We start from the raw sequence: 21,749 nt of genomic DNA on the forward strand, positions 1-21,749 counted from the left end.
GATCTTTCAAAATGTCACCGTCCGTGCCAGTTTCCCATTATAAGCCCGGTCCTGACACGTTCCATGGGTCACTTTAACCCTAAAAAACCCACCATCGCAATGCCTTCATTGCGTCAGTTTTTTACTTCGGCCCTGCTGGCCGCTCCTGCCGCCCACGCGACATTAGTCAACGATTTTTCCTGCGAGAGCGACTCCAACCCCATCGTCTTTTTACACGGTCTGGGCGCCACCTGGTATGAAGACCTGAACTACATGCAGGACTGGTTCCAACTCCAGGGCCACTGCACATTTGCCAAGACCTATGGTGCCTACGAACTTTTTCCCTTTGTGGGCGGCCTCAAGGCTATCAGCGAGTCTGCTCCCGAGATCGCCGACTACATCAAGGAAGTGGTTGAGAAGACCGGCCACAGCAAGGTGAACTTGGTCGGCCACTCGGAGGGTGCCTTCCAATCCCTCTACGTGCCCAAGTTCGAGGGCGTCTCGGACAAGATCGATAAAATTGTCGCTATCGCGCCTCCCACCCACGCCACTACCTTCGCCAATCTTTACGATCTCGCATACGTTGGTGGCAACCTTACTCGCGCGATCGTTGGCGATGTACTGGACGTTGTGGGCTGTGCTGCGTGCAATGACCTCGGCCCCGATGGCCCTGCTATCGAGCGCCTGAATGACGGAAAGCCTATTGCGCAGCCCGGAAACACTATTACCATCATTGCTTCCAAGTATGATGAACTGGTCACCCCGACTACCACTGCGTTCGTTAATGAGACGGGAGTCAATAATATTTGGGTTCAAGATACTTGCAAGCTCGATCCCGTTGGTCACATTGGCGAGGCCTATGACTGGAATGTCTGGAACTTGGTGAAGAACGCCTTGGAGGACACTCCTAACCGCAAATTCACCTGCTTGCTCGGATCTCCTGGCAAGTAAGAATATAAAAAAGGACAGGAGATCTAGCATCGGGGATTTGTCGCATTTTGGGCATAATATTTATATAATTTCGTAATTAGCTTAATTAGTCTGACTGCACATAAGAATCGGTTATCAAAGCATTGTACAGTTCTTTCCGAAATCAGTTTTACCTCCGCACTCCTGCGACTTCATTCGCGGAAAATAAATCCAAATTGTGTCGATTCAATTTCAGGACTCCCACTTAATAGCCTCATTACTGTATGCCCAACCTATAAAAACACATGTTTGCGCTGTCGTGGGGACGGTGCTCCACCTCGATCGCCAGAGGCCGTAGCCTAGATCAATCCTCCCTCCTCTGCTAGTGCTTATGTGATCACTAACGTGCTGCCCAAGGCGCTGCTTACCCACGTTCTTAGGACTAAACGTAAGCTATATAACCGACCAGCCTCCCCTGTTCAAGTGTAAGGTCCAGCCCTACCAAAGTTTCTTCACATTTTCACATAATAATAGCCCTATATCCGATTGCCAGAATGGTGTATACCCTTTATGAGGGCTTTGTTCTCCAGACAAAGCGTGCTCTAACTTCACTGTCACATATACTCCACAAAGCCGAGGAGCAGCCCAATGCTTCCAGCCTTCCATCCTGTCGACTCCACGATGACATGAAATCACTTAGCTACCAAGTGTTCGCGGCAACCATGCAAACATCGCTAGCTCTGGCTAAGCTGACAGCTGAATCATTCCCTACCGATGACACGAGTAAGGATGTTGTCTACACATATGCAGAAATGTACGCTCGCATCGACAAGGCGCTCCAAGCCCTCGACGCCGTTGACAAAGACGTTATCCTCGAACACTGCGAGGTTGTCGAGCCCACGCCTCTGGGAGGGAATATGCCACCCCTGTCTGGGGTTACATACGCATGCATTATGCAGGCTAACATCTTTTTTCATGTAACTACTGCGTATAGCATCTTGCGCAAGGAAAGCGTGCCTCTAGGCAAGGTGGACTATATTTTACCTTTTGTGATTTCCTGAAGCTCAGCGTTAATCAAAGGATTTGACTTGGATAAGTTGCACGGAACCATCAGTCCTTTTCGTGCGCATTTGGGTAGTCTGCATGTTGCCGTTGATCCTCCGAATGACATTACGTAGTGAGTGGCACAGAGGTAGCGTGTGTATCCGTAGAGTTTCATGTTAAAATACAACATCTATTTAGGAAGCGATTTAGGCACCAAGGGTGCTGAAAATTGGTTCTACTCATATGCCAGGACTCGTATATTGAGTTTTAATTTGTCCAAAAGTTGACTCGCAAGAGTCTCGAGGTAACATTGATCCCCAATATCACTGTCTTGAAGAAAGAGCAAGTTAATCCGTCACATTTGAGTGGCTTTGTTTGATGCGTGAACTCCACACCGCCTTCCTGGTTGCTCCAATTAAAAGGTAGTGCCTGACCGCTATCTCATCAGAGCCCTTTGATTGGGTGAAGCAGATTGGAACCCAGCAGAATATCCATGAGGAGGTCGTTTGATCACAAACACCCCAGTGGAAAAGATTTGCTGATTTTATTTTCCCAGTGAACTCTGAGCAGTCTCTAGTCATTTTTCCTCTTTGTTCAGAGACTGGAATCTACAATGAGACTTGCTCCCTGTCCCTTCGACAATCTAGAGGAGCGTGTCTCCTGAATTGGCCACACGACACTACACACACCTTATCTCTCCCGCAGAATCATCCACGATGGCCGTGCCAGAGGCAGAATCGGCGATGAGTGCCCAGATGCGTGAGATGAGGGCGCAGCTACAGGCACTACGGGAAAAACGCGAGCACATTGAGCTTCAAACCCTGCTTGTGAAGGAGAAGCAACGGCTGGCGGAGGAGGAGAAACAGCTGCGAGACGCGACGGACAAACTAAATGCGACCATAGGCTCAAATGTAGCAGATGGACAGCAAACTTTGGCGGTAGCTCCAGCTGCTCGTGATACGAGTAGTATGGTGGCAGCGTTCATAGAGTCGGTTAGGAGCCCCAACGCTGAGAACCCGACCTATACCAATGGACACACTCACAACGCAACGCCAGTCAACGGCGTCACTAAGAATGGTACTCGAGTTCAGTCAGGAACTGTTCCCCCACCGGGAAATACGCCCCAAGCTTCAAACCCTTCGCCTGCACCTACGAAGGTGGTACCACGCTATGAAGTGTGGAAACAGAAGGTGGAGCAGGAGCGGGCCTTGGCGGCTGCGACTGCTGCTTCAAAGAAAGCCAATGGGGCTTCAACCACTCCAAATGGAGCTTCTGCGCCTCTGGCAAACCAGCCAGCTGGAAAGCGCCTCGGCGAAGAAAACGATATGTCGCCTGCGAAGATCCAGAAGCAGAATCCAACCCCACCACAGGCGGGAAACAAGCCACAGCAGATGTCAAAAAAACAGAAGCAAAAGCAAAAGCAGATGGGAAACCAGCAATCACAGGCGGGAAACCAGCAATCACAGGTGGGAGACCAGCAATCACAGGTGGGAAACCAGCAACCACAGATGGGACACCAGCAACCACAGGTGGGACACCAGCAACCGCAGGTGGTAAACCAGCAACCGCAGGTGGAGAATAAGCCGCCACAGTTAGGAAACCCGCAACCACAGCCGCAGATATCCTCGACGTCTGCTTTGTCTGATGCTGAGAAGAGGCTGGAACAAAGACTTCAAAAGTTGCCTGTGGAACAACATAATGGACAGATCAAGGCGCCAGCTCCACCCACTGGGCCCCGAGAGCGCTCGCCACCAAGATATCCCAGGGGACGTTCGCCTTCGCCCTCTAGACCGGCCCGAGGGTTTTCTCCACCTAGATCAGTGAGGCCTCGTTCGCCTTCCAGATATAGAATGCGTTCGCCTTCCAGGCATAGAGCGAGGTCAGCATCCAGGTTTAGAGCGCGTTCACCATCTCGACCAGGTAGAGGCCGCTCCCCACCTAGAGGGTATAGACCTCGTTCCCCATCACGCAGACCCAGGACTCGTTCACCATCCAGAGAGCGCTTCCGCTCGCCACCGGCCAGCCACTACTTAACACCGAGGCGAGACCGTTCGCCCCCAAGAGCGCCCAGAGGGCATACACCAAGGATGGCCCCTAGAGCCCATACAACGGCGCCGCCAGTGCAAAGCCAACATATCCCACTTGCTTCGCCTCTGACCCAACGCCGGCATATCCAACTTGGATCACCTGTCGCGCCTTTTCAGAATACTTCAGCTCCTCCTGTGCGAACCCCGCCCAAGCCACATGTTCCCACATACGTGGCAAGCGACTGGCAGGAATGCAGAAACTTCACTTGTCACATAGAGCTCCACTTCCAGAAATTCCCCACATTCTACTGCAACGATGAGACGAAGATCGAGACCGGCAAGCTTGTGATTGCTGCACCGCTAGTGGATCAATGGAACGCGTACGCTGGACAGCTCCCAAAGGTTACTTGGTTCACCTTCTGCACCTTTCTCGTGGAGTTACTCCCGCCCGATGGGACTGAGGAGGAGTGCCGTCGCATTTACTCGTCAATTAAGCAAAGGCCCACACAATCTGTGCGGGACTTTGTTTTCAGCATGCTGCGCTACCACAAATACTGGAATTGCACCAATCATAACCGCCTGCGGCACCTTTGGGATCGGATTGTTGAACCCCTCAAGTACAACGCAGAGATGTCATGGAAGGACTTTCATGACTTCCATGAATTTGTCGAGTATTTGGAGGGAGTGGAGAGTTTTATGAAAGTGAATGGTATCTCCTTCATTGAGGGTGTGCCGAAGCCAGCGAGGTCCAAATCAGTAGGCCCCTCAAAGCGTAGTCGTGGGGGTGGAGACCGCGGCCGCGGATGTGGAGATCGGGGTCGAGGAGATCGCGGTCGTGGAAAGCGTGGTGGTCGTGGTTGAAAGTTTGATATCAAGTAGGTAATTATAACCCTTGCTAAACATTTATGTGAGGAATAGGGAAACATTTCGAAGCGGCTTATTAGCTTTTAACGCTACCATATTTGATGTTGTGGGAGTTGGAAAACTCGGAAATCTGGTGATTATTCTCTTGGAGATATCGATTACATATCAATCACCGTTTATTAGGATCAATTGTCAAGTCAAACACAAATTATTACATTTGATCTGAAACCTTTTGTTTCAAAGTGCATAAAACATCAACAATGTCCGTTCAGAATTCGGATTCAAGTCTGCTAGCCACCGCTGTCTCGGTCCGCGCCAGGGCCTCTTCAACCTGTGCTTGGGGTGCACATCGACTCAATATCCTCCGCCCCATTCTTCCTCAAGCTGTGACGCGACCCACACACACTCTCATCTCCCCACATATCGCGCAACTGCAGCTCCTAGTAACAGAAAGCACCGCCATGGTGGTATCCAGCCAGGATAGTTGCATCCAGATTTCCACGGCAGCAAGCACCTCTAATTCCGACGGCTCAGATACCATCGATCCACAGGGGATCTTCCACAGTTGGCCGTAGAGTCCTTTGAATGGCTCGTCTAGTGAGTGACGGGTCAGTGGGGTTTGGAACGGGGCGTGTTCTGTTGTGCAGCGGCCAGCGCAGGCCAGGAGGATTTGCCTAAATAATCCAGGCGTGCTTCGCCATCGTACTCTGGGTGCTGGACCAAGTAGACACGAATTGGGGTTAAGCTTCTTGTCAGACCTGGGAAGAGGTCGGCGATGGCCTGGATAGTACCAGGCAAGGGGCGGTTGTTGAGCTCGTCGATGTAGGCTTTCAGTTGAGGCACAGTCTTGATTTCTTTGTTTGAAGGGGACTGTGTTCTTATTCTAGTCGGTATAGAAGGTTCAAGGTTTCACGATGACTGTGGGTAACGTAGGAGGTCGAGTGTCGCTGTGTTACGATGCCGACCGACTGATCCCCAATCTTATGCCTTTTGTGTTCTTCATTAGTCTCTCTTAACCAAGCCAGTGTCAGTTCCAACGAGTTTGAGCGTTGTGTTAGGCTTGAGAAGTCGCCTACTAGGCCCTGCAGTGGTACTGCGCTATTCCAGTACTTTATGGCGTCGCCCCGCAGCAGGCCGCAAGGAACCGTGCGACACCATCAACCCAACCCCACAGCCAATCCCGGCATCTTGGAACTGCAAGACCTATTTGGCTGCTTATCTGATATGGTGATGCTTATCATGTCGCAGTTGCATCCCCGCCACATCCCAGAAATCACAGCTGCAGGACTCGGCAGTCGGGCAGCCCATCAGAATGCAGCGATTTCTCAGCCGATCAATTTCGCTTTTTTTCTTTTTCTGCGCCTGCGACCTTCGGTCGGTATCTTCGCCAATGAGCGGGTCTGGGTGGATGGTATCGTGATCGACTACACTCCCACCGCTACATTTTTGGGTCATGATAGGCCTTGCGTCGAAGATGACCCCACCCGCGTGGATCCTTCGATCGACAAACCATGGTTCAGCTTGGGTTCCCGCCTTTGTTGTTATCTTTATCTACTGAAGGGTCCCTCGTCTTGGGCAAGAGCATGATGAACAGTCCTTTGTGTATTCTAGCCTAAGGGTAATACTGTCGCTGTGGTCGCTTCATGAATCTGAGGAATTCGTCAGGGGGTCCTTGCGCTGATAATAGTCGCGTGAGCTATGGAAGACCTAAAATCTTCGGATTCAAGTCCTGTTTTAGGGAGACGATTGAGACCATGTCGAGAGAAGGTAGTCCGTTGGATACTCGCATTCTTAGCAACTGTGGTTATTGTCAAATCTTGGATTAACTTCGTTCTGGTGGAGAAGTTGCAGAATCCGGACCCATTGTTCTCCACGGGAACTTTCAGGTGGGAAAAAGTGCAGCCCTCCGAGTCGCTGTATTATCATGACTGTGGTAATGACTTCCAGTGTGCTCGCCTTGAGGTGCCAATGGATTATGAAAGCACAGAAAAACAAGGGCGAAAATTTGTATTGGCGATAGTGAAGATCCCTGCCAAGGTGCCTGTCGGAGACCCTCGCTATGGAGGTGCCATGCTGATCAACCCCGGTGAGTCCAGTGTCAAAAATCGGTGACAATCATAAATTTATAATTAAACAGGTGGTCCCGGGGGGCCTGGAACTTTGCAAGCGTTCCTGTCAGGACGACATCTCCAGACAATTGTCGATGCTGAGAATGACCCGTTCTCAGAGTTCGGCGGTCCCGATGACAAGTACTTCGATGTTATTGGATTTGATCCCCGCGGAGTTGGACAAACAACGCCGGCGGTGACATGTTTTCCTGATTCAACGTCTCAGCGAAATTGGGAATTGGCAGTCGAGGCCGAGGGAATGATCGGGAGCAGCGATGATGCCCTGCGAAAAAGCTGGCAGCGGACCCTTGCGCTGAACAAAGGCTGCTCGGTTTACGAGATGAATGATATCCAACAGAATGATTCGATGATGGCTTACGTCAACACTCCGCTGGTTGCACGAGACATGCTCACCATTGTTGAACGCCACGGGGAGTGGCGTGAAAGGGAAGGTCTCAAGGCACAGGAAGAGCATGACAAATGCCATGGCTATGACACCACGCGCTCAATTGCCGAGCGTACAAAATGGTACCGGGATCAAGAACCGCTCTTATACTGGGGTCGGTCGTACGGCACGGTCCTGGGTACAACATTTGCAGCGCTTTTTCCAAATCGAGTATCCCGGGCTGTGCTCGATGGAGTTGTTAATATGGATAAGTACTATGAAAATAGAGGGCCGAACGTCGTCCTTGATGCTGATGCTATTTTCGAGCGCTTTGGTCTCTACTGCAATACCGTTGGCCCAGATGGTTGTCCCTTCTACGTTGTTGGAGGCTCATCTGCCATTCAAGACGCGTACTGGGCACTTGAGAACCAGATCCTCAACAATTCAATTCCTGTTATGGCCTCTTCTACCCGGGGTCCTGAGGTTGTCACCTGGACAGACGTGAAAACCGTTCTTCGCATAGCAGTTTACCAGCCACTACTTGTTTTCCCTGTCTTGGCGGAGAAGATAGGCGCACTTGCTAATGGGGATCCTGTCCCCATGGCGGATTTCAAGCGTCGTCGGCACTTCAGTACGTGTCCTTCAAATGAATGCAGTATCATGGGACCGTGGTCTCCACAGTGTACACAAGGACAAGACAATTCGTTATATGCGATGTCTGCTATTCTGTGTACGGATGCGGAGTTTCTGGCCGAGAACACCCTGGAGAGCTTCATAGAGATGTGGATGGATCTCAAAGCTGATAGCCGGACGGTGGGAGATTACTGGGCTCAGATGCTACTTGCTTGTGCAGGATGGAAAGCGAGGGCGAAATACAAGTTCGAAGGTATGAACATAAGGTTTTCAGCTGTGAAAGGCTACAGTGCTAACATCTATGGTGTAGGGCCATGGGATGGCATTGTCACATCACATCCGATGTTGTTTGTTTCAAATACTCTAGATCCAGTCACGCCTTTGTATAAGTATGTTTTCTCGATTTCAAAGAACTTCCGGTATATCCAGATTCCTAACAGAAGAACAGTGCTCAACATATGTCCGATAGATTTCCAGGATCGGTCTTGCTTCAGCAAGATTCAGAAGGGGTGAGTCGCTCTGTTTCTCTGATGATTGAATCGCAGCTAAATATTCATTCAGCACACCACAATTGCCGCGCCGTCCATGTGCATAGCAAAGTCTCTTCGAACCTATTTCCAAACAGGTGATCTTCCTGACGTCGGAACCATCTGTGAGGCTGATCTGAAGCCAATGGTGGGACCTATCGACCAAATGCCGATAACCACTCAAAGTATGACTGCTGCTGATCGGAAGCTGTTTGAAGTTTTGATCGCAGAGACGAAGCGAGGATATCTTGCTCTTTAATGAATGAATGATAAATGATTTTCGTGGTCTTTAGCGCTTGTACGACATTTTCGGCTATATCCTTGATGCGACGCAAGGGGGGGAGGGGGATCTTTCGTCTTTCTTTCACAGTTAATACAGCGACCTCTATTCAATATATCCCATCAATGAATTCACTAGAATAAAGTTCATTATCTCTGCTATTTTGCCTACCCCTACTCAGGATCAGTAAACCTCGGACAACCGCGAACTCTATCAGTGGCGATGCGGAGAACCTCCACTGTCGACCTCGGCTTTACATCCAATCCAATTACAGCGATTACAGGCCAGTAACCCCGCAAATATAAACCTTGGAATGAGATTCAACTTCCAAGCATTATTCTCGACTTGAATTTACCATAATTTTATCACTTACCAGTCAAAATGGCACCCCCTATTGCAACCGATCTAGCCAGCTCCGTCAGCGCCCAGGCCCATGACCTGCACCGGACTGCTCGCGCCGAAAAGGCGAAAGTCAAGATGACTATGCTTGAAATGCCCGTCTTTGCAGATAAGGTCGAGGAGCGCGAGTATCTGAAGGGTCGACTCGCCGCCGCGTTCCGCATTTTTGGCAAATTTGGCTATGATGAAGGTAAAAGACAATCATGAATAATGATATCTTAGTCAATACTGATGCTTTCCGGTATAGGTGTTGCTGGACATATCACCCTTCGGGATCCTGTGGAACCAACGACATTCTGGGTGAACCCGTTTGGCACCGCTTTCTCGCTGATGAGAGCTTCCGACCTCATCCGGGTTGATCACCTCGGCAAGGTGATTGATGGCGGAGAGAACCGTATGCTCAACGCGGCGGCGTTCATGATTCATTCGGCTATCCATGAAGCTCGGCCTGATGTCATCTGTGCGGCTCATACGCACAGTCTTTATGGGCGGGCATTTTGCTCGTTGGGTAGACCACTTGATATTATATCGCAGGATTCCTGCGCTTTCTATAACGTGAGCTCCACTTCCTTTCTTCCCTCTTGAATGACGCACTGACCTTTGGTGCTTGAATAAGGATCATGTGATTTATACCCAGTTCAATGGAGTTGTGCTGGAAGAGGATGAAGGTATACGGATCGCCGAGACTCTAGGAAACAAGAAGGCGGCTCTTTTGCAGAACCACGGTCTGCTGACAGTCGGCGGGTCGGTTGAGGAAACCGTCTTCTGGTTTGTTAGTCTGGAAAAGTCCTGCCAGGTACAGCTATTGGCAGACGCGGCGGCTGCAGGCCGGGGTGGAGCAACGGTTAAAATTGACGATGCCGACGCGGCCCTGACATACAAAACAGTGGGGACTCCGAAAGCCGGGTGGTTCAGTGCGAAGCCATTATTTGACGTGATCCACCGAGATACCAGGGGTGAGTACTTGGAGTAGCTTGTCGTCTCGGGGGGCAGCTCCACATTTAGCTAGGCTGTCCCCTGTAAATAAAAGGCGGAGAATAACCCTGAAGAATGGGGTCTTCTCCACTTGCCAACATATGACAGCATGTCTAAATGAAAGACCTTTATTCGTCGGGTTTCCAGCCTTGTCTGAAGGGAATATCCACTTCTCGGACTATGCTCCGTCCCTGCATAGTTAGAATTAATGCGTCAATCAACGGTGCGCTATGTGGAGAACATATTGTTTTATCTGGTTAGCGGCCTCATCCTAATGCGTTTTAAGTTGAAACTTCGGGGTCTTGGCTGACACCTCTTTAATCAATCCACCACTAAAGGCTTCCGCGGCGATGCGAAGCAGCAGTACAAATAGCAGGCTAGGAACCATGTCACCATTGTAGCAGATCATCTTCATTCAAGTGTGATTCCTTCTATCGTGAAAGAAAATACCGCCGCTATGCAGATCATGCTTCCTCTCCTTGCCGGTGCTGGCCTTGCTAGCGCTGGCCTGCTCAATGGACGTGCCACAAGCGTCAAGAGAGATAGCTGGGGTGGAAGTGTGTCGCTCGGTCCGACGAAGTCCACCATTGTCAATGCCGTGACCACGATCATCCCCGGTGCGGCCCCTGCTACTCAGAATGGAGAGCTCTTCTTGTGGCCCGGCATGTCCAACGGTACCGGTGATTTGATTCAGACGACCCTGGAAAGCTGGTCTAGCAATGCGTGGTGCGGTGCGACCACCGGCCAGTGGTGTGTTCGTGCCAGTGTATTCGGATCTTTCGGTCAGCTCGACGGTGATGGAAGTCCCGTTAGCGGAACCGATCAGGTGCGAATTGAGTACAACCTTGAGAGCGATGGAGAGACTTGGAAGCAGTAAGCAGATCATCCTGAAACAATTACCTACGTTGAAAGGAATGAATAAGCTAATGCAATTAGGATTGTGACCAATGTTGAGACTGGAGATTTGCTGTCTACCTACTCTATCGCTGCCGGACCGTACATGACTGGGTGAGTCTATTGGATCACGGCTGTCTTATATCAATTAACAAGAATTAGATACGGAACCGGAACCGAGTGCAATGATGATTGCACCGGTACTATCGCTCCTCAGAAGTACCTCAACACCACCATCACTCTCAAGTCTGCTGACACTACCTTCGGTGACACCATTGCTACTGCCGCTGGAGCCACTTACACCGGACTGGCCTCAAGCCAGGGTGGCAAGGTCTGGACCATCGAGGCCATGAACATCCCTGCTATGTAGAGGAGAATTCGCAGGGTGCAAAGACTGCGGAGTGAAGAAACTCGTGTACTGTATATAAAAACATTATGCTTGCTTAAGTAAACCAAAACGCCTTATATACATGCATACAGAATCAGCAATGCGCATTACTCCTTATAATCCAAATTCACAACCAGCCGTACCGGTCCCGGAGAAGCAGCACCTCCAATCCCATCACTATGCCGCTCCGATTGTGTATAAGCATCAACAACCTTCTTAGCACCAGACGTAAGCGTCGAACACCCTTGCCCATCAGCTTGACAAATCCGCATCCCCTGGACATCTTGGTGAGCAAGCTGCGCCTGGATAGCAGAAACATCCCACCCGGACCAGCCACTATTCTCCAAGTCCCCAAAACTGAACTCTCCCCAGGTAGACGTATAACCACCAAACTGGTCCGTCGGAAGCCCATCGGTTCCAGGCGCCGCACCCCATGCACCCTCCGAGTCCTCGTCGAAGGCGACGTACCGCGTCTCGCCGGGTCCAAGGACGAACGTCAATGCAGAGTGTCCATACCACCCGTCCAATTTACCGTCTGGTCCGACTTTGTTCCAGACAATAACTGTCCATGGCTCTGCGTTCGCACCCGTGAATTGGGCTACGTATTTGTACTTGTGGGCTTCAGTCGGGCTAACGGCGATGATGTTGCTGCCCCAGGGAATGCCGACGTTGCCGCGGTATTTAATTCCAGCGCCTTTTGGAGCGGTGCGGTCTCCGAATCCATCTGTTGAGGCTTCTTCTTCTTTGGGGACTGATGTCCACTGGAGGTCTTGTGGCAAGGGCTGTCCGTTGAGATCGAGCACTTCGCCGATTGAGTTTAGAACTGGCTTTGTTGTTCCTGGGAGCAGTTGCGGAAGACCGGGTAAATTTGGGAGGTTTGGGAGTAGTCCATGTGCAGGATTCTTGGATTTATGTCCTACGGCCTTGGCCTTTCCCTTTGCCCCTTTGACAGGTGGCTTTCTCGCTTTCTCCTCCTGCTGTAGCGCCTTTTTCGGCGTGCCCTCTTTGCCTGGCTCTTTTCTTGCTGGCGCTTGTCTGGCTGGTGGATTCTCTGCATGTACCTCCCTAGATGGTTCGGTGATATCAAGGGCAACTGTCACGGTCGCGTTACCAAACCCAGACAAGGATGCAGTGACCGTAGTTGTGGAATGAACCCCACCCGTTGTTTTCTCCAACATGACCTCGCGAGGTGGCGCAGTTATATCAAGCCCGAGGTCATCGGGGTTGCCGTACTCAGGGATCGAGCCGATTGTCGTGGTTGCGGGTGCTTCTGTCACAACATTCACCACAGTTTGGGTCATGTGTACTGTTGTCGTGAGTTCAGGCTCTGCAAAGTGTGCCTGCTTGATAGCGGGGTATGTAGGCTCAGGAAGCATGTGAGTTGGCTCCATCATAATGTCTTCAATCACGGTTGTTGTGACATAAATGGTATTCGTTGGCGCGCAATCCTCGTAGACCGTCGTTGTGATGGTGCGGAATTCGATGATCATGTCGGCCGGAATTCGATCAGCCCATGCCAAGTCCCTAGGCTCGAGTTTCTCGGCGTGTGGCATGAGATGGCCATGGCCATGGAGATGTCTGTGGGACGCCAGGGCGTAGTCGATGCTGGCGAGCATGAGCGGTATACATTTACTCCACCGCATGGCGAATATTGCAGATGAAGATTTGCGAAGGCTTTTGAGGTGAGATTTTACAAAGCAATTGTAAAAATCAGCTTCTGTGAGCAATTGTAAATATTAATGCGCTGAATTTGCCTTAATCCATGTCTAGAAGATCATGGTCGCAATAGGTGTCGGATGCATGTCTAGCAGGTAGACACGCGATGAGCGGCGCGAGATGGTTTTGTAGTCTTGGCTAGGTACGCGACAGTCTCGCCCGGGGGCGAAGTGGAATGTTGAGTCGCGTTGGATCTTGGAAGGGTGATCTGATATGGATTGTAGCAGCCCTGAATTCCTTCCTATCTTGGCTGTCTTGGCCCGCGCCCTTTCGACTATTAGCCAACGCATCAGCAGTATCTTAATTGACCGATCACATTTTCTCACTAATTGATTAATCTCTAAACATTGCTTAACTCAGTCTCATCTAGTTCTGCTCGGAGATCTCCGATGTGAACTGACAGTTCTGTGGCCCCTAGCGTGGGACATTCTCGGCCCTGGATTACGCCTCGATTCACGACTACACGTGGAGTCCTAAGAGGTCACATCGACTTCTTTGGCATTTAATGGCGTAGGTGGCATTTGATAATTAATATTATCCATTTGTTTCATCGTTCCAATAATTTCGACCTTAGAAGGTACCAAGTTCATCGAAAGTTAATAAGGATACCAAAATGTATATAAGCATGTCATAGTGAGACACCCCGCGATATTGGAATATGGGAGCGATAAGGTAAAGGAAAATCCAGAACAGGAATTCTTAAACCTTATGAACGTATTTGTAGAGCAGACAAAGATTGATCTTCTGCAAGCCAAGGGTGATTTGTACCGCGTTTCAAAGTTTTGTTCGGGGTGTGAAACCGGAAGATCCAAACTCGAGTATATGGATAACTTCGATTTACTAGTTCTGCTCAAAATCCCCGGAAGAAGCCACTGGTCTCATGAACATTAGGCATTCTTTTCTGGGGTGGCTTACATGCCTTGGGGATCAATCCAACTGAAGGATTGATGCGGTGCTCGTGCCACGAGGCCACGATGGTTTAGGGGCTGACATCTGTTATTTTATTCTCCTAACATTCGACTGCTAAGTGCTTCACGTTATGGTAAGGGGGTCCACGTGGCCATTTTCTTACATGAAGCCCTTCACACTCCCCTCTATATGTTTACTTTCGTCCCGCTCAGCCATGAGGCTATTCGCATTCCCGCCTCCCTTTTTACCCACTGCAGCCCTTTAATATCTGAGGAAGTTTATATCACGTTTTCATTCTTCGTATTATTCAACCAGACTTTTCCGAGATATAATGATAATGACTAGTCAAAGTCGCTCCATAACCCCGAACCCTAAAGCACCTTAAACATGATATTCATCAACTGGTTAACTAGCCTTGAAGCTGATAGCTGGGTAACATTGAGCCGAACAACTGCTATCAACGTCGGTTTTTATAGATAGTAAGCGTCTGGAATTTTTCCATAGCCTCGAGTTTACACTCAATATTAGAAGGTCCTTTGTGATTGGTGGATGCTCGAGATATTATGGGGCCATATGTTACTGTAACGGTCCAGATGTCCCGAGGTCGCACGCTGTGCAAGTTGAACGAATAATAATAGACATTTGATCTCGCTACTCAGTAAACTTTCGGAACTTATCTCAAGGTCAATCCCGTGTTTTTATTTCTAATGCCTCCGACTGCTACAACTTTGATATCTCCAACTCCGTGAGCCAATGACCACCAGGCGACTATCAGCGGTTTTCAACGCTAAACCACAAACGGGAAAAGTCGCGCCCAGTGGGTTGCGCTCAACCAATCACAACCAAACCCCCATCTGGCGAAAGATTTACTCAAAAGAGTTGCCAAGGGCTGGGGATGCGGAGTGGGTATATAAGTCCTGGATAATCGCCGGGTCATCCAGAGTTCATCTTGTTTGAATCATTTGATCGGATCCATTCATCATGGCGAGCCTCCACCCCTTTGACCCCATCACCCCGGGAGAGATTCAATTGGCCGTTCGGATCTTGGAATCTGCCTTCGCGGGTGTCAAGCTGCGATACAAGCGCATTGACCTTCAAGAACCCATTAAGCAAGATGTGATTCCCTACATTGAAGCCGAGAGGCTGGGTAAGCCTCGACCGCGCAAGCCTGCGCGTTTGCTTGTGGTTCTGTTCCACCGTTTGGACAATGGGTCCTTCTACAAGGCCCTCTTGAATGCGGACACAAAATCCGTTGTGTATGCCAAGGAACTTCCGAAGGATGTCCAGGTATGCAATTCATTCAGAGAAAACCTTACCTCACTTACTGACAATGGACAGGGCCCGCTTGATGTAGATGAAATGCTCGAGATTGAGGAAGTCTGTCTGAATCATCCAGCTGTTAAAGCGGAGATTGAGAAATTAAAGCTTCCGTCCGGCATGACCGTCTGCCTGGATCCATGGATTTACGGAACTGATGATGCCAAGGAGACCCGTCGCTTATTCCAGTGCTACATGTACATTGTGGCGACAGACCACCCTGGCAATAACCAATACTCTCTTCCTTGCCAATTTTCTCCAGTCTTTGATGGCATTACTCACCAACTTGTCCGCATGGACTATCTGCCTGGTGGTGCTGATCATCAAACCACAGAAACACAGCCATGGAAGCCTGTGCCCACCATTCAGTACGCCCATGAATTGTTGGATGAGCCGTTGCGCACGGACCTGAAACCATACATTGTGCAGCAACCCGAGGGTGCTTCTTTCAGTGTTATCGGAAATGCTGTTTCGTGGCAGAAATGGCGATTCCGCGTGGGCTTCAATAACCGTGAAGGATTGGTGTTGCATAACGTGACGTACGACGGACGTAACACGTTCTATCGTTTGTCGTTCTCGGAGATGACCGTTCCATACGGAGGTATGTGATGGTTCTTTCAATTCAATTGATTCTCATGGAATATAGCTAACTGATATAGATCCCCGTGGTCCGTATCACCGGAAGCAAGCCTTTGATGTCGGTGATGTTGGCTTCGGTATCACAGCCAACCAGCTGGCGCTGGGCTGCGATTGTCTAGGTCATATTAAGTATTTCGATGGTTACCGCACAGATGCCCAGGGTGCTCCTATCCAGCTCAAGAATGTTATCTGCATGCACGAGCAAGACGCCGGTCTCCAGCACAAACACACCAACTACCGCAGTGGCGCTGCGACCGTCGTTCGCAACCGGCAGCTGGTCGTGCAGATGATCTGCACCGTCGCCAATTACGAGTACATCTTCGCTTTTATTTTCGACCAAGCAGCTAATATTGAGCTGGAGGTTCGTGCGACCGGCATCCTTTCCACGGTGCCTTTCGACAACACCAACGGACAGACAGTACCATGGGGTACTAATGTTGGTCCGGGTGTCATGGCTCCCTTCCACCAGCATTTGTTCTCTCTGCGCATTGATCCCGCTCTGGATGGCTTCAAGAACACCATCTACTACGAGGATAGCGTGGCTATGCCCGAAGATGATTCGAACCCTTGGTCGGTGGGCTACACGACCGAGAAGAATATTATCAAGCAGAGTGGTAGCGCCTTCACCAGCGTGGACCGCCACCGTGTGTTCAAGATCCGCAATGATAACATTGTCAACCCTATTACGCATCACCCCATTGCCTACAAGCTGCAGACATCGCCTAGTCAAATGATGCTGGCTTCGCCAAAGTCATTCGGAACGAAGCGTGCTCAGTTCGCGACTCGTCCGATTTGGGTCACCAAGTACCAAGATGATGAGCTTTACGCTGCAGGTGAATTTACGAACCAAAGCAAGAGCTCTGAAGGTGTGGAGGTCTGGGCTGGCAGAAGTGATGCTGTCGAGGATGAAGATGTCGTTTTATGGCACAGTAAGTTTCTTTTTTCTGATATCCAATTGTGTAGATATTAGCTCACATTCTCTAGCATTCGGTCTTACCCACAACCCTCGCATTGAAGATTTCCCTGTCATGCCTATGGAGCGCGTTAGCGTTATGCTGAAGCCGGATGGATTCTTCACCAAGAATCCTGCTTTGGATGTGCCTCAGTCTTCGCAGTCGTTTAACAAGTCTACTGAGCACCCTGAGCCGACGTGTTGCTCAGGTCCCCAGGACCGGAACCAAGTGAAGCTATAAGAAGATAGAATAGTCACGATTCATGAAATATTACACAGCTGGAATATATAGTAAATAATCCAACAAGATTAGCACTGATTTATTATACATCCAATTGTTCAAACAGTCCTTTGAAGCGAGATTATCGTATCCGAATACAAACCTTAGAGAAATGCTGCTGCTTCTCTAGGAGCTCATAAGCCTGCTTAGCCTCTTCAAATTCGAAGACCCGCTCATCAACAACAGGCTTGATCCCTTGTTTCGTGATGAATTGGTTCATCTCCCGGAATTGGTCCCGGGTCCCAAGGAGAAATCCACGTGCTGCACATACATTCCATAGACAATCCATCATATTCGGCACCGATGGCCCTTCCTCTTCTTTTCCAAGCATACCCGCCAGAGAGATCAACCCGCCAATGCGAATCGCCTTGAGCGACTGTGAAATAGTCGATGAACCACCAACGTCAACGACAATATGTACTCCTTCGCCGTTTTCAGTTATCCCTTTGGCCGTGGCGCCCCAGTCGGCGTCTTCTCGATAGTTTATGACATGGTGGGCACCAAGGGCCCGGAGTCGCTCTGCTTTCGCCTCTGTGCTTGTAGTAGCGATGACAGTTGCGCCGGCAGCCAAGGCAAACTAATTTTTATGTTAACGAGGCCAGAATTCAAAGCCAGATGGACTTGAACATACTTGTAAAGCTGCAATGGAAACACCGCCCGTCCCTTGGACGAGCACATAGTCTTTATCCTTGGGTCTGTACCCCTCAACACCGAATAAAGCATTCCACGCCGTAAGCCCGGAGCATGTCAATGTGCTTGCTTCAAGATAATCAAGCCCTTCTGGCATGTGGACAAGAGCTGTTTCGTGAAAAACTCCATGAGATTGTAGCGTGCCATCGAGTTCTTGTCCAAGACCGTGGCAGATATCTGCCATGGACGCTGGTTTGGAGGGAGGGAGATGTGGCGCGAGGTATGTGCATACCCTGTCACCGGGCTGGAAACCTTTGACGCTTATTCCGACTTTTTCGACTACTCCAGCACCATCTGAGCCTGGAATCACTCCTGGCCGGAAGAATGGGAGGGGAATTGTGCCCTGGTTGAGTTAGTTTGGGCGTTGTATGTTGTTTCAAGTGGCGTACCTTGGCCAGGACGATGTCTCGGTAGTTCAGAGATGCTGCATGTAATTCTACTAAGATGTCATGCTCGCCCAATTGGCGGGTTGGATGATTATCAATCAACTGCAGGCTGTCAAATGAAGATTGACTTGTGAGGACCCACGCAGGACTGGAGGTAGAGGCCATGTTGCGTGAATTGGCCGCAAATACCCTGATATTGTTGTGATTAAATGATCAAGTAGTAACATGGAGTCCAGAAGAAAAGAAAAAACAAGCAATCAATGTCATACTCCTCATTGACCACTAGTGGTGTGCTGACCAAGCCGCGAGACGGGGGGAGAGGGCTTGGTCAGCACACCAGTGACAATTTAGAGCCAAAATGAACATTATCCATGGTTGTGATGAAAGATGAAAGGATGAACATGATTCAAGATTGGACCATTGAAGATAAACATGATTCATAAACTGACCCGCAAAGCCCTCGACACGAGTCAGTCGCACCACTTTAATCGCTGGTTCCATGTCAATAGATGATTCAAGCAAGGACATGGCCCGATTTCTAATCATTCGACGCTTTAATTTCCAACTGTCTGACCCACAGCTCGGCATTGACAACCGAATGCTTCCTAAAGAAAACCTTATCCATCAAAACACGGTGCACCTCCTCATCCCGATCCATACACAGATCCCGCAAGATGGTCACGCCGTAATCGAGGTCCGCTGCCTGTTGAACAGTAGACAAGACAGCACCACTAGAAATAAGTCCCGCGATGACAATGTGGTTGGTGTTTGCGCAGCGGAGAATCATGTCGAGTTCTGTCCCACAGAAAGCAGAGACGCGGCGCTTCGTGATGACCGGCTCTTTGGAAATTGGAGTGACGGAAGCATGAACTTTCACGGAGGGATCGCCTTCTTTGAAGAGTCCACGCGCGGCAACGCTGGGGATGAACGAATTGGTTGGCCTGCTCTCAGGGTAGCCGTCTCGGAAGGCTGTGACGATATGCACGATATTCAGACCATGATTGCGTGCTGCAGTGAGAGCTGTGGTCATGCCTTGGAAAAATGACTCGGGGAGTTGGAGTTGGTCAACTATGCCGTTTTGCACGTCGAGGAGGAGCAAGGTGGTGCGGGTAGCCATTATGGGTGTTTTGAGGGGAATGGTCATGGGAGCTTTCCTGGTCGATTAGTTTGAGCGTTTTGAGAAGGTAAGACGAAATGAAGCAATTCATCCTGTAGAAATAAGGATTGCGATCCCGGTTCCGCTGTGTGTGATGATCGATCTGTCCCGGTTCCGGGATACCACCAAGCTAAGGCATTGCAATTCGAGTGCTTGAGGTTAGGTGCCAGCTACGACACAGGGAATCAAATTCACTCTCGTCAAACCAGGCATCTTCAGTGAATAATCAGTAAGTCTCTCACAGCAACAGGTTAGTATGTGAGACTCTTCGTTCTTTGAAGTTTAGCACCAGTATATGTGTTTCAATTTCTAGTTTCCCAATTTGACGCAAACTCTTTCTCTCGCGCGGTATCACAGGTATTCCTGATCGTGAAGTAGGAAACTATAGGACCGATCGTCAAGCATAGCATTGTGAGAAACAGGCCCTGACCCTGGATTGGCCAGTGTTTAGAGCCCGATCGACAAAGTGGAGCCTCAAGGGCCAATCCCATAGGCTCCTCTGGAAGCCCCCATGTACATCATCTCCGCATCCATTTCAAGATATCAAACCATTTCGCGTTACTAGTCCAAGCATTCAGGATTCCCAATTAAAGTTCGGAGCTCAGTGCCATGCCTGGGACAGCCGGAGCTTACATAACAACGACGTCGTCTCGACACGCAACACTTCAAACTATCTCCCAGTTCTCATGGCAGCCATGATCCCAAGCGCCCCACCTAAAAGTTCGCATACTTTATTTATATGGGCGTCCACACCCTCAAAGTTGATTAACAACCATGGCGAAGGTCTCATTAACGCATGGCAGAGATAGTAAGTCCCCGGTCTCGGCTGACCAGCGTTGAGAGTGCGAGCTAATCAACGAATCAAGAGCATCTGAACCCCGTCGCACGACTCAACGGTCGTGTTTTCGATACAGACCCCGTCGTCACATACATGCTACTAGAAATGTCACAGGAGGAGCGCCTTGCCTATTTACCTATCTACTGGACTACACTCGTCAAGTCGGCTCTGCTGAACGATGCGGTCATCACCGAGGCGGATGGTTGGAAAGCTGCATCCGTTATTATCCCACCTGGAAAATGCATTGATAATGTCTGGACGCTCATTTATGCTGGATTCCTTTGCGTTCTGTGGAGGCTTGGCTTCTCGGGGTTGAAGGTATGTTCTGCTGAGGATGGAGGCGAGAGACAGGACTAAACATCCTAGCGTCTTTGGACGGAGTTTTCCGGTATGACGAACAATGCCAAAAAGAAAGGACTGCGCGGTCACAAGCGGTACTATTACATTTTCAGTATTGGAACGGAGCCTGAGTACCGTGGGAAAGGTGAGCCTGACCAGTTGGGTCTTAGTCTCAGATTTTAGATGCTGACGTAGCGACAGGGTTGGCAAAAGCCATCATGCTCGAGCATCAGCATACGGCCCGGTGCGATAGTGTCCCTATATGGCTCGAGGCTACGAGTCCAGGCTCTCGTAATCTCTATCTGTCGTTAGGATTCAAAGAGATTGAAGAGATTATCGTTGGTAAAGGCAAGGTTGCTGCAGATGCTACAAGACAGCCAGGTGGTCCGGGAATTCCTATCTATGCGATGGTATGGTGGCCGGAACAGGTGCACTCTGCGCCGTTATGATTCCACACTCTTTGTACTTGTGCATCCATACAATATACTTATGAAAGATGATTCGGCCATTTCGTATCTGTGTCATGCAGCTGAAGCCATGTCTGATAGGGCAGGATGGTCTGAGCTGATATAGCCACAGGAACTTTTGGGTGACGTCGAAGTTCAATGCCACATATCACAATTCTCGCTCGCTGATGCCATGGAATAGGTCACATTCTTCTTTTCGCAATCACTCTTTTCTACTGTCCGCCTGCATCAGAAGTATGCAGTTTGCTCAGTATTGGCAATCGAAGACGGGCGTCTTCAAGTGGCGGTGAGAACCATACCAATAACTCTTGGCTTTATGTCTTTGCATTGAGCCTGCATGCAAGGATAGTTCGCATCCGATTCTATCATTGAGAATTTCCTTATCTGCTGTCCTGATGGAGCTATTTTTGGATTCCTGCAAGACCAAAAAGCTCTCGTTTCCATTGTTTTGTTTTATTTCCACATGAGAGCAATGTGTTCTCCCAAAGGAAAAAAAAAAAAAAAAAAAAAAAAAAAAAAAGAGACCATAGAAGCTGGCTACAGCATAGCAACCTCGGAAGCCGAACGCAAGCAGGAAAGAAAACCAGTAACTCACCCCGACGAACCAATGATGCCAGAACCAAGCCAATAGAGCAGACTTGTACGACA

General features: G+C 49.7%; 12 protein-coding genes across 12 annotated transcripts; 8 read left to right on the forward strand and 4 right to left on the reverse strand.

Annotated features, from left to right (window-relative positions):
* Nucleotides 1-99: 99 nt before the first annotated feature.
* Nucleotides 100-930, forward strand: N7484_003244 (esterase/lipase family protein; the record flags this gene model as incomplete). Its single annotated transcript, XM_057113664.1, has 1 exon — nt 100-930. The coding sequence occupies one exon, from the start codon at nt 100-102 to the stop codon at nt 928-930; it is 831 nt and encodes a 276-aa protein (XP_056973804.1).
* Nucleotides 931-1,442: 512 nt separating this feature from the next.
* N7484_003245 (DUF1993 domain-containing protein) lies at nt 1,443-1,949 on the forward strand (the record flags this gene model as incomplete). The annotated part of the gene is made up of 1 exon (XM_057113665.1): nt 1,443-1,949. One exon carries the CDS (start codon nt 1,443-1,445, stop codon nt 1,947-1,949), a length of 507 nt encoding a protein of 168 aa, XP_056973805.1.
* A 699-nt stretch (nt 1,950-2,648) lies between these two features.
* N7484_003246 (uncharacterized protein) lies at nt 2,649-4,820 on the forward strand (the record flags this gene model as incomplete). The annotated part of the gene is made up of 1 exon (XM_057113666.1): nt 2,649-4,820. The coding sequence occupies one exon, from the start codon at nt 2,649-2,651 to the stop codon at nt 4,818-4,820; it is 2,172 nt and encodes a 723-aa protein (XP_056973806.1).
* Nucleotides 4,821-5,202: 382 nt separating this feature from the next.
* N7484_003247 (uncharacterized protein) lies at nt 5,203-5,693 on the reverse strand (the record flags this gene model as incomplete). Its single annotated transcript, XM_057113667.1, has 2 exons — nt 5,203-5,339; nt 5,450-5,693. Coding segments are annotated over 2 exons (381 nt in total), but the record flags the coding sequence as incomplete, so codon positions are not given.
* Nucleotides 5,694-6,521: 828 nt separating this feature from the next.
* Nucleotides 6,522-8,735, forward strand: N7484_003248 (alpha/beta hydrolase; the record flags this gene model as incomplete). Its single annotated transcript, XM_057113668.1, has 5 exons — nt 6,522-6,909; nt 6,961-8,202; nt 8,260-8,338; nt 8,398-8,458; nt 8,511-8,735. 5 exons carry the CDS (start codon nt 6,522-6,524, stop codon nt 8,733-8,735), a joined length of 1,995 nt encoding a protein of 664 aa, XP_056973808.1.
* Nucleotides 8,736-9,137: 402 nt separating this feature from the next.
* On the forward strand, nt 9,138-10,128 carry N7484_003249 (class II aldolase/adducin family protein; the record flags this gene model as incomplete). Its single annotated transcript, XM_057113669.1, has 3 exons — nt 9,138-9,345; nt 9,403-9,710; nt 9,772-10,128. The coding sequence occupies 3 exons, from the start codon at nt 9,138-9,140 to the stop codon at nt 10,126-10,128; spliced, it is 873 nt and encodes a 290-aa protein (XP_056973809.1).
* A 459-nt stretch (nt 10,129-10,587) lies between these two features.
* On the forward strand, nt 10,588-11,394 carry N7484_003250 (uncharacterized protein; the record flags this gene model as incomplete). Its single annotated transcript, XM_057113670.1, has 3 exons — nt 10,588-11,003; nt 11,067-11,138; nt 11,187-11,394. 3 exons carry the CDS (start codon nt 10,588-10,590, stop codon nt 11,392-11,394), a joined length of 696 nt encoding a protein of 231 aa, XP_056973810.1.
* A 125-nt stretch (nt 11,395-11,519) lies between these two features.
* N7484_003251 (uncharacterized protein) lies at nt 11,520-13,055 on the reverse strand (the record flags this gene model as incomplete). The annotated part of the gene is made up of 1 exon (XM_057113671.1): nt 11,520-13,055. The coding sequence occupies one exon, from the start codon at nt 13,053-13,055 to the stop codon at nt 11,520-11,522; it is 1,536 nt and encodes a 511-aa protein (XP_056973811.1).
* Nucleotides 13,056-15,018: 1,963 nt separating this feature from the next.
* N7484_003252 (Copper amine oxidase N2-terminal) lies at nt 15,019-17,186 on the forward strand (the record flags this gene model as incomplete). Its single annotated transcript, XM_057113672.1, has 4 exons — nt 15,019-15,324; nt 15,376-15,955; nt 16,014-16,922; nt 16,978-17,186. The coding sequence occupies 4 exons, from the start codon at nt 15,019-15,021 to the stop codon at nt 17,184-17,186; spliced, it is 2,004 nt and encodes a 667-aa protein (XP_056973812.1).
* Nucleotides 17,187-17,307: 121 nt separating this feature from the next.
* N7484_003253 (zinc-dependent alcohol dehydrogenase family protein) lies at nt 17,308-18,466 on the reverse strand (the record flags this gene model as incomplete). The annotated part of the gene is made up of 3 exons (XM_057113673.1): nt 17,308-17,802; nt 17,857-18,258; nt 18,305-18,466. The coding sequence occupies 3 exons, from the start codon at nt 18,464-18,466 to the stop codon at nt 17,308-17,310; spliced, it is 1,059 nt and encodes a 352-aa protein (XP_056973813.1).
* Nucleotides 18,467-18,839: 373 nt separating this feature from the next.
* Nucleotides 18,840-19,418, reverse strand: N7484_003254 (cysteine hydrolase family protein; the record flags this gene model as incomplete). Its single annotated transcript, XM_057113674.1, has 1 exon — nt 18,840-19,418. The coding sequence occupies one exon, from the start codon at nt 19,416-19,418 to the stop codon at nt 18,840-18,842; it is 579 nt and encodes a 192-aa protein (XP_056973814.1).
* Nucleotides 19,419-20,231: 813 nt separating this feature from the next.
* Nucleotides 20,232-21,083, forward strand: N7484_003255 (GNAT family N-acetyltransferase; the record flags this gene model as incomplete). Its single annotated transcript, XM_057113675.1, has 4 exons — nt 20,232-20,265; nt 20,324-20,613; nt 20,662-20,779; nt 20,836-21,083. 4 exons carry the CDS (start codon nt 20,232-20,234, stop codon nt 21,081-21,083), a joined length of 690 nt encoding a protein of 229 aa, XP_056973815.1.
* Nucleotides 21,084-21,749: the final 666 nt, after the last annotated feature.

The sequence above is a fragment of the Penicillium longicatenatum genome (genome assembly GCF_028827895.1).
Source record: "Penicillium longicatenatum strain IBT 33135 chromosome Unknown contig_2_segment0_segment0, whole genome shotgun sequence".
Classification (NCBI taxonomy): Eukaryota; Fungi; Ascomycota; class Eurotiomycetes; order Eurotiales; family Aspergillaceae; genus Penicillium; species Penicillium longicatenatum.